Source organism: Cucurbita moschata, unplaced genomic scaffold (genome assembly GCF_002738365.1).
Source record: "Cucurbita moschata cultivar Rifu unplaced genomic scaffold, Cmos_1.0 Cmo_Scf00003, whole genome shotgun sequence".
NCBI lineage: Eukaryota > Viridiplantae > Streptophyta > Magnoliopsida > Cucurbitales > Cucurbitaceae > Cucurbita > Cucurbita moschata.
In genome coordinates this window covers 3,826,629-3,837,612 of record NW_019268519.1, presented here as the reverse complement: position 1 = coordinate 3,837,612, position 10,984 = coordinate 3,826,629, and the positions used below count along the sequence as shown (strand labels likewise).

General features: G+C 38.5%; 2 protein-coding genes across 3 annotated transcripts; one reads left to right on the top strand and one right to left on the bottom strand.

The window, feature by feature from the left end:
• Positions 1-55: 55 nt before the first annotated feature.
• On the bottom strand, positions 56-3,438 carry LOC111437181 (probable serine/threonine-protein kinase PBL16). The gene is made up of 6 exons (XM_023075047.1): positions 2,728-3,438; positions 1,809-2,122; positions 1,597-1,732; positions 762-898; positions 529-652; positions 56-451 (listed from the first exon to the last, which is right to left on the bottom strand). The coding sequence occupies exons 1-6, from the start codon at positions 2,789-2,791 to the stop codon at positions 81-83; spliced, it is 1,146 nt and encodes a 381-aa protein (XP_022930815.1). The 5' UTR covers positions 2,792-3,438; the 3' UTR covers positions 56-80.
• A 3,217-nt stretch (positions 3,439-6,655) lies between these two features.
• LOC111441195 lies at positions 6,656-10,954 on the top strand. Of its 2 annotated transcripts, none has more exons than XM_023078163.1 (9): positions 6,656-6,997; positions 7,515-7,588; positions 7,857-8,007; positions 8,163-8,236; positions 8,335-8,937; positions 9,037-9,627; positions 9,711-9,923; positions 10,010-10,156; positions 10,251-10,954. In XM_023078163.1, the coding sequence occupies exons 1-9, from the start codon at positions 6,964-6,966 to the stop codon at positions 10,479-10,481; spliced, it is 2,118 nt and encodes a 705-aa protein (XP_022933931.1). In that variant the 5' UTR covers positions 6,656-6,963; the 3' UTR covers positions 10,482-10,954. The 2 variants fall into 2 exon arrangements, with proteins under 2 accessions (XP_022933931.1, XP_022933930.1); XM_023078162.1 differs by having other exon boundaries at positions 7,512-7,588.
• The last annotated feature ends 30 nt before the right edge of the window (positions 10,955-10,984 follow it).

Sequence of the window (10,984 nt, the reverse complement as noted above, 5' to 3'; positions counted from 1 at the left end):
AAAAAAAAAAAAAAAAAAAAAAAAAAAAAAAAAAAAAAAAAAAAAAAAAAAAAAAAAAAAAACTAATTATAGTTTCAGACTTAATTTTCCGTTCTCCCAGTCCCATCCCCTGCTGGCAAGGAGGATGCTACTATAACCTCATCACTTGGTTCGAGTAACGGCTCCAACGAGTCGACGATGTCTCGCATCAGCGGCCTTGCTTTCGGGTTCTTGTTTAGGCAATGGTAAGCCAGCATTGCTGCTTTGTGAAATCCTTTGACTGGATATTCTCCTCCGAGCCTCGGATCGACGATGTTCATCAGCTTCTTCTTCTGTTTCATGAGAGGAAGAGCCCAATCGGTAAGGTTTTGCTCTCGAGCTGGCCGTAGTTTGTCCAGAGACTTCCTTCCCGAGAGTAGTTCGAGAAGAACAACTCCAAAGCTATAAACGTCGCTACGAGGGGTTAGATGTCCTGAGGAGAAAAAGATACCAGACTTAATGTGATGCCCGGCAGAAACCAAAAGATAAAGGCAAAGAAAGAACTCGTGCCTGTCAATATATACTCCGGTGCAGCGTATCCATATGTTCCCATTATACGAGTCGAGACGTGAGATTTGTCACCAACCGGTCCATCTTTTGCGAGACCGAAGTCCGAAAGCTTTGGATTATAGTCCTGGTGTTGAACCAAAGTGATCGGTCAGTATTCAAACCGAACCGTTCGTGATAGGGAGAGTGAGCTAAAATCTTCTTAAATGTACACAGAAAGGCAATAATAAACCAACCGAATCGAGCAGAATGTTCGACGTCTTGAAATCACGATAGATGACGGGCTTTTCAGCTTCGTGTAGAAATGCCAGTCCTTTTGCTGCACCATAGGCAATTTTCATTCTGATGGTCCAAGGCAAAGGAAGCAGCACTCCTGCAGTCATGGAATGTGAACATAACATACTACCGACGATTCATCGATAGAACGGTCGAAATAGTACAAAATTCGATCATCGTCAAACCATCCAACAATTTTAAACCATTTACACAATTTAAAACCATTCGTAGTCTCGTCACGATCATCGTCAAACACGTAAGGTTTGTTTTCTCATCACCATAACGACATCCCAACCTAAGTCCTGCAGGTTCTAATGTCTTATTTTCTGTTTGTACTTCATTTATGTTTATTGATACACGTCGATGCTTCATTATTAAAATCAATGTACTTACGGTATATCGAACAAAAGCATAATTGTCCGCTTTGACCCGTTACATATCGTTATCAGTCTCATCATTTTAAAACGCGCCTACTAGGGAGAGGTTTCCACATTCTTATAAAGAATGCTTTGTTGCCCTGTCCAACCGACGTGGGATCTCACAATCCACCCTTTTGGGGTCCAGCGTCCTCATTAGCACACCGCCCGGTGTCAGGCTCCAATACCACTTGTAACAGCCCAAGTCCACCATTAGCACGTAACGGGTAGACACGTTTTAAAACCGCGACGCTAACAACAACACATAACGAGCCAAAGCAGACAATATTTACTTATGGTGAGCTTGGGCTATTACAACAATCCCAATACAGAAGTTAAGGCTGACAAAGAAAAACGTGGGATTTAGAAGGCTGCTTACTTGAAAACAGATTGTTTTCCACGCTCCCTCGAGCCATGTACTCATAAACGAGCACCCGATGCTCGTCTTCGCAACAATATCCAATCAACTTAACCAAATTAGGATGAGAAAGCTGCCCCAGAAATATGACTTCTGCCTAAAAAAACAGTACTCTTAATTAGAGACAGTATATATAATAATCAAACACAAAAGAACGAAGAACAGAACATTACCAGCCATTCCCTGTGGCCTTGATAACTATTAAATCCATCATGAACCTTAACAGCAACTGGAAGAGAAACAATTCCTTCCCTCAAATCCTCTGTAATGAAACCTTTATAAACACTCCCAAATCCTCCTCCGCCTAACACGCGATCCTGTCTAAATTTCCCCGTGATTAACTTCAGCTCGTCGAACGTAAACGCAATCAGCGGATTCGTGGCTGAATTACGTCGCAAATCTTCTACTTCTTTGGGGTTAGAGGGCAGCTCCAGCTTGTGTCCGTTGTCCCCTTGATAAGGCCATGTGCTATCAACTTTAGGAGACTCTGAAGAACATCATAAGAGAATGAACAATAGGGATCGTGATGAAGATATTACAAAGCAAAGCCAAGATTTGCTCATATGATGAACAGAACAATAGGGATCGTGATGAACACTGTGATACTATTTGCAAATCAACCCACTAAGAAACAGAGGTTTATGAGTGGATAAACAGAGTTTTCCTCCCATTACATGTTTTCGGCAGATCAAAACAAATAAACTGTCAGATTTCTTCACATATTTCTTCAGATTTTTCTAAAATTGGCTTAAGCAATCAAGAAAGTAAGATAGCTAAGAGAAGCCCTGCAACAGACAGAGCTATAGATACTCGAAACAAACAAACAGGGGAAGAAAACAGAGTATCATTCATGGCAGAATCATCGCCATGATCGAAGAAAATAAATGAACAAAATAGCATCAAAACCCACTAGTTCTTAACAGAGTTTCATCATCAGAATGGCAGAATCATAGCCATGATCGAAAGAAATGGACAAAATAGCATCAAAAACCACTAGTTCGTAACAGAGTTTCATCATCAGAATGGCAGAATCATCGCCATGATCGAAGAGAAGAACTGAACAAAATAGCATCAAAACCCACTAGTTCGTACCTGATTTTGCGTTAGAAGATACCCTATTAGCCGTAGGTTCCCATCGATACCAGCAATTTCCCATTGAATCAAACCCAAACTGATGAACAAAGAAACCCAAAAACTCCAGTTCTTCAACAACCCACCATCGCCCAAGAATCAAAGAAAGCAAACCAGAAATCGAAGAAGAAGATGATAGAAAATGCCTTGAAACAGAAGCAAAGAAAAAGAGGGAAACCGCGATTTGTTCTTGGTGAGAAATGAAAAGAACGAAAGGGAAAGAACAAAGAGTAAGTAATACTTCTTCTTCCTCTTCTTCTTCTTCTTGATGGTAATGATGTGGGGTTGTTGGGTTCTTGGCTATGGCGGAAAAACAAAACGGACCCACAAAAAAATTTCAAAAGGGTTCTTCGATTTTGTACTGTTCTGATTCAGAAAAGCTGTATTTCACAATTCCATCATCATCGCCATCATAACTATCCGCCAGGGCGTTCTTATTCTTAGTGCGCATGTCCGTGGTGCCCCCACCAATCCCCCTTTCCTCGTCACGCACTCTTTTTTATTTATTCTTCTTCTTCTTCTTCTTCTTCTTCCCATTTCCATTCTCAATTCTCAACCACTTTACCCAACTTCAAAGTAAACTAAAGAAACGGCGTAAACCTCTGAAAATTCTCAAACCCAATTGGAAAATACTAATGATTTGGGAGGTGGGTGTGTTTGTTTTCCAAATTTCCAGTCAAAAAATGGTCAGCGAAGTGAAGATAAACACCAAATTTGTTGTGTTCTTTAATTTTGGGGATTAATCATCTTGTTAATGGATTTTTTTTTTTTTAATTTTTTGTTTTTGGCATTGCATTGAATGGCTGAAAAAGGCGGCATTAACGCGTTGGGATACAGAAAAAGAAAAATAGTGAAGAAATAAATGAAGAGAAGATGAATGTGGATGCTTATAGCGCAAGAATAGGGTCTTCACTGTCGTGTTGTTGGATTTTGATGAAGCTTTCTGTGCATGAATGCATGGAGGGTAAAGTCGGTGGAATTTTAGTATTATCCTTTTTTTTTTTTTCCAATTTTATTTATTTTATTAAATAAATCTCCGTTCACATCTAGTCCTAATCTCGAACTTTTAAATTTGTTATAATTTAGTCTATAAATTTAGTGACGCCTATTGCCACGAAATGATCGGTCGAAATGCGTTCTAAAGTTTGGAACGCCCTAACTTTATTTCTTAACAATTTAAGTTGAGTTTCATTGGATTGTGGGTGCACTCAACTTACCTCGGCTCGACTTGAGGTAGGCTTTCAGGTCGTTCGACCCAATAATTTATTTACTTGGGCTCAATCTTGTCCTCTAAAGATGACAATATCGGCTAGTAGGAGGCCTGGGTCGTTGCATCAACCCACCCATCAGCAAAATCTAACATTTAAAAAATAAAAAATTTGTTATTTCTGATACATTCATACGTCTAAATGTAATAAAACAAATAGCTTACAATATATCAGCGTTACACGAACAGATATCAATACGAAAGGAGTATTGATAGCAAGTTTAAGAGTTTTAAAAGAATAAGAACAAAATTGATATCTAGTTCTAAGCGGTAGATACTCATGACGTTGAATTTGTGTTCATCTTGCACTCTTGTAGTTGTAGACTTGTTTGTTTCTCGAGAAAATCCGAGAAAGTGAATGGGAAACGATCACAACTTGGACCTTGACATTGATGGGTGCCACTAACAATCTAATTTACCCAAACCCCACCATTTTTTTTTTACTTGGCGGGTAACTTTTTATACTATGCGAAGTTTATATGGAGTTCTTGTGAGGTAAAAAAGTAAATAAATTTTGATGGGGTTAAAATTCGTTGGTTGAAATTCACGCTTAAACGAGCATGTTGCCTCTTAATCTAACTTAACGAGCATGTTCAAAGGTCAGAGGTTCAATTTTTCACTCTTATAAGTTGAATTTTAAAATAAACCGTAAGAATATTAATCAGTAATTTTATTTAAATATGAGACTAAATTGTAATTTTCATGGGAATTTTTAATTTTTTTTTATCAAATATAATTGCATAAAATATTCCAATTCTGAGAATTTCGTAAAAATCAAAATTTTAAAATATAATAATTTCTAAAATTTTAAAATTTAAATGTAAATATGTTAACGGTAATAAGAATTTTAAATTAAAAAAATTTAAAATAATCATTTTCATAATCTAAAAAATAAACCATTTCCATATATACACTCAAATAAATGCTTACGTTAGCTCTTTTAATACAAAATTTTAAAAGTCAAATTTATCTATTTAATAAATAAATAAAATTTTAGTTAAAAAAAAAAACAATAAAATTTATTAATTAAATTCATTTAATGAAAAAATCCTAATATTACCTTATAATTTAAAGTAAACAAAAAAAAGAAATATACAGCCCCATAATTAATAAAAAAAAACCATATCAATTTATACAAAATTAAAATTTTATTTTATTTTATTAATTCAGCAATTAAATACTATTGAAATTTTTATATTTTAATATATATTTTTTCAAATGTCAATTATGGTAATATATTTGAGTTTTATTTTAATATTAGTAATTATTTTTATTCTAACCGGCTAGCCGCCTATTCCGCTCCTCAGTCTTGGGACAATTTTGGCTTAGGTTGGGGTTTGTTTGTTTCAGTCTCATCAACATGTCAGACCACAACCGAATCCTTCCATCCTGCCTGAATCTCGTCTTCAAAATTGATCTAATTGTACAACTTATAAGCGCATCTTTCTGCAGAGAAGCAAATCGCTCGCTCGAAATCTGTCACTTCAATTGCGTAACAAGGCGCCCACACGATTACGAGTCTGCTCCCATTCGCTTTGACGACACTAGTGTCACAATCGTACTTTTAATGGCAGCGGATTTGCGATTGTGCAACACTCACTTTCCAACGACAAGTGAGCTAAGCCAATTCGTTCTTGCATCGCCTACGACCAAGCGACGTATGCTCGAGCCTCTGGGTTCAGTTTTAAGAGAAGGTTTTAGAAAAACGAGGATAGAGAGAGATTTTCGAAAGAGACGTTATATAAGCAAATAAGAGAGAAATAACAACGGCTTACAGTATATAACCTTGGGTAGGGAGAAATTGACAACTAGTCGTATCCTCATATAATACATTTTGAGGCATTTGATGTCTGACAGGCCTAGACATGATATTTATGAAACGTCATACTTTCTAGAAATACAAAAGTAAAATACTAGAATATGAAAAGACATGAAGGGTTGGGTTTGTCATGAGCATGCGGCCATGGGCAACATGCCTTGAACGAGGATGACCGTGACAACTAGCGTACAATTTGGTATTTTTGAAAATTTAGAATGTGTAGGGGTATGGTTGCAAATAAAATTTTAACATTTTTTTAATTCGAATTTTGGCCCATAATTTTGGAATAATTGCAAGATTTAGCCCAAAATTCAAACACGATCTAAGATGGCCTCCTTCTCAAGTCAAGCAACTAGTCAGCGACCAAAGAAGGCAGAAGAAGATTCCGAAGCCTTAATGGCTAAGGTTCGGTATCCAGGATAGAGATAACCCTAACCGGGATAAGGATACCCCGTCCGTTATTGGAATAAGATTTTGGCTTCCAGAATTGGGGATTAGTGTAAAATCCCATCCCAGATAGGGACACCATTGTCCTTTCCCAATTAGGTTTTCGTCTGCTAAGTGGCAATAACTCCACCACGTTCTCTTTCCCTATCCTTACCCATCTTTACATCACCCACCAATCAAACCCCTTCCTTGACTTCTCCTAAGTCTTCCTTTCCGCATCACCACACCACTCAAGACTAGCCACGTGGAATTCCACCGAATAGAAAGTCGGAATAAATCACCCGCGGGTGAGGGTTTTGGAACTGAAGCGAGGGTCTCTGTGTATGCTATTTGAATCACCGTTTTGGGTGTCCAAAACCCTCTCTTTATTTTCTTCCCGAAACCCAGAAGAAACCCTCTGGCGGCTGCGAGACCCGTTGGTTCCCCTTTGCCCACCCCATCTCTCTCTCTCTATCTATTTCTCTCTCTTTCTCTGTTTTCCTCCTTTTTTTCTCTCTCTCTTTAGGGTTTTTTCCCTTTGATTTTCATCTCCAAACCCTCGTTTTCCATTATCCAGTTTTTGTTTTGGGATTTTAGGGTTTTTTTTTCGGTTTATTTTCATTGCCAGCTCTTCAGCAGCTCCCTCCATCCTGTTCTTTCCTCTGTCTCTGCGAGATTTACTTCCATGGCTACCGTTGCTTCGCCTCCTTCTACGGATCGTATCCTTACTTTCGGATTTCATATGGGTTTTCTGTTTTCTGTGTTCTGTGCCCTTTTGTTTTTTCGAATTGGATCTTGGTTTATGGTGCTTATTGGTTTTGATTTGTGGATCTGTGATGTGGTTTTCTTCTTTTCTTGATTATGTACGTGCTTTTCTGGGTTTGGAGTATTTTGTCTAGGGGGGATTAGAGATTATTGGGGATAGTTTTGTATTTGGCTAACCTTCGATGTTTTGGGTTTCTATTTGATCTGTGGTTATGGGAGTAGCGTAGTTGATTTATCTTCGTTTGCGTTTGGCTGTTGAAGGTTTCTGTATTGTTTCCATGATGGGATCTGATTTGTTTTCGCATCTTTTTGAATTACTTCTTTCTTGTTAATGTTATTAGTTGGGTTTGTACGTGAAAGTAATGTTTTTGCCCATCTTTCGTTCTTTTGAATGACTTTTGGTGATCTTGAGTGTATATTGATTTTGTGGCACGAAGTGTGTATTTCCTTTACTTCTGATTCTTACAGAAGCTGCAGATTTGCTGCAGAAGTTGTCATTGGATGCTCAGGCCAAGCCTGTTGAGATTCCAGAGTCAACGAAAAAGGTACTGCTTCCTAGATTCGAAGCTGAAGTTCTGTTTTCTTGTAGATGTATTGCAAGATAATTGAAGTTCACTGATAGCCCCTGTTATGAGTGTCTTTTAGTAAATATTTTCAATTAAATAGGCATACAACAGAAATATTGCCTGTTTCAAGTTGTCCTTTTTGTGTCAACTCTATCTAATTAGGGCGAGTTGGTGAGATTTGGATTAGTTGTGTGCTTATACTTCGTTTTTCATGAGTTGACTGCAGATTTTTTTATTGTTTTTGCAGCCAACCGCTAATCAATATGGGTCCATTGATTCTGGGAATGCTGCTATTGGTCAGATTCCAAATGAACGGTCTGTGACTCCATTTTTACAGGACTTTGTGGATCCAAACATGTGCTATGTACCGAATGGATACCCATCTTATTACTATGGAGGTATGTTAATTTATGGATGCTAGAATTTGATTGTATGAGTGGTTTCTCTTGAAATGGTATCCTTTTCTTATGAATTCAAGTTCATGTACTAATAATAATATATGTTCTAATAAGTTGTACTCATTATCTCTAACTTCCTGAGGGTTGTTTTGTAGGTTATGATGGGACTGGTAATGAATGGGAGGATTATTCTAGATATACAAATTCAGATGGGGTTGAAATGACTTCTGTAAGTTATCGCTACTGATTTTTCTCCACAATTTCACTTGTTCCCAAATTGAACTGTTCTAATCTGTTGTGTTTTTGTTTTTTTTTCAAATTCTTCAGGGTGTCTACGGGGATAATGGATCTCTTATGTATCACCATGGTTACGGATATGGACCCTACGGTCCCTATTCACCTGCAGCTTCTCCGGTTCCTTCTATGGGGAATGACGGTCAGCTGTATGGACCTCAGCACTATCAATATCCCCCATATTTTCAACCTCTTACTCCAACCAGTGGGCAGTATACTCCTAGTCCTACTACAGTTCCTCAATCTCAGGGAGATATTTCTACCCCTGCAGCCACTGAGCAAAAGCCCATTTCAGTGGACACAGCTAATCCCAATGGTAATGGCTTGACGAATGGTGGTGGAACGAAAGGAAATAACGGTGCAGCTCCCTTAAAATCTGCATATCAAAATTCAACATTGGGTTCTAATGCATATGCTAGGGGTGCTTTGCCAGGACATATTCCTACTTCGGGTTATCAGGATCCGAGGTATGGTTTTGACGGGTTGAGATCTTCTTTCCCATGGACAGATGGTCCTATGTACTCAGATGGACAGTCTAGGCTTGTCAGTAGCTCTACTATCAATTCTTCTATCACTAATGCAAACAACATGCCTTCTTCAAGGAGTCCTAGTTTCCGTCCTGGCTCTCATTATGTAGTAAGTATCGTTAGGCTTCCTATTTCTACTTCTATGCACCTTTTCCCTTCTGAATTCTCATCATTTAATATATTTCTTTCATCTTCTTTTGTGATAAAGGGTTTTCCCCATGCTAGACCAATGTCAGGAATGAATACCACCCAGGGTTATATAAATCGGATGTACCCCAATAAATTGTACGGTCAATTTGGAAATACAGTTCGATCTGGTGTAGGGTTTGCCTCACATGGTTATGATTCACGATCTAATGGTCGTGTTTGGCTTGCTGTGGACAACAAATACAAGCCTAGGGGACGAAATGGTGGTTATTATGGATATGGAAATGAAAACATGGATGGTTTGAATGAGCTTAACAGGGGACCAAGAGCTAAGGGTGGCAAGAACCAGAAGGGATTTGTGCCGAGTGTTCTGACTGTTAAGGGACAACTCTTGCCTACGAAAGCAGCTGACGATGAAGAAAAGGATAAGGTGTCCACACCAGACCGGGATCAATACAACAAGGCAGATTTTCCTGAGGAATACGCTGAGGCCAAATTTTTTGTTATTAAATCGTACAGCGAAGATGATGTGCATAAAAGCATCAAATATAATGTTTGGGCTAGCACACCTAATGGAAACAAGAAACTCGATGCTGCATACCAGGAAGCCCAAGAGAAGGCTGATGGTTGCTCCGTTTTTCTTTTCTTTTCGGTGGGTATCTAACTGAAATGGTTATTTGTTACTAACGATCATTGTTTTTTCTCGCATTTGATATCACGTTCTTCCTTGAATAGGTCAATACCAGTGGGCAATTTGTTGGCCTTGCTGAGATGGTAGGACCAGTCGACTTTCAGAAGAACTTGGAATACTGGCAACAAGACAAATGGAACGGCTGTTTCCCTGTTAAGTGGCATGTAGTGAAGGATGTTCCCAACAGTCTTTTGAAACACATTATTCTTGAGAACAATGAGAACAAGCCTGTTACCAACAGCAGGGATACACAAGAGGTAGTTGCTTTTGGAAACTTGTAATTCCGTTTATGGTTATATCTTATTTGTCACTGATTGTAAAAAAACACGCGTTCTGTGTGCAGGTCAAGCTCGAGCCTGGACTTAAAATGGTAAAAATCTTCAAGGAGCATGTGAGCAAAACATGCATTTTGGACGATTTTGGTTTTTACGAGACCCGACAAAAGACCATTCAAGAGAAGAAAGCCAAGCAACAGCAGTTCAAGAAACAGGTATCGGAGTATATCTTAATCATGTTCCAGGATGCTTCTCTCAGAATCCAGGTTGTTTTTGTTCATGGCATTTAATACTCCTTTAAAAATGCAGGTCTGGGAAGGAAAGCCTACTGATGAGAAGAAGGATGTGTCTGAAGTAGTAGTAGACATGAAAACTCCAAAGCCAGTTGAAGCGCCTTTGAGTGATTTAGTAAAGGAAGAGACACCCAAGAACGCTGAGAACGGATCAGTTATGAAAACTGGAGATGCCCCGAAGGGCGCTAAACCAGTAACAACAACAACAGCAGCATCAGAGAAGAGAAGTGTAGTAAACGGATACTAAGTGGTGCAGGATTTCAGTCATCTTCTTCCTCTCCTGCCTGCCTGCAGTTCAATGGAGCTTGTTGGTACAAGGAGTTGTCAGAAGTTTTGGTGCTTTGGATATATTAAAAAAAGGGAACAAGCTACTGGCTAGTTCTTCTCTCCATACTTATTTTGGCCACAATTATGGAATGTCTTCTTGCTTTGCTAGTCTCCAGAATGAAATCCCACAATACTACTACTGCTGCTGCTGCTGATGGTGGTGAGAGCTGAGTTATGATGTTGATGGTGGTGGTGGTGGTGGTGGTGGTGCAGTCTCAGTTCATTTGGTCACAACCTCTCTCGTCTTCTTTTTGAGTCTCTATTATAGTAAGTGGGTGGCATTTTAACAGGGTTTTGGTTTTCTAGGATTGTAGTTTTTTTTTACCCTTAGTTATTTAGTGGCTTTTTTCTTTTTCTTTTCAATATCTATTAAGATCAAGTTCTTTTCATCCTTCTTCCCAACCTTTTTTTTTTTTTTTTTTT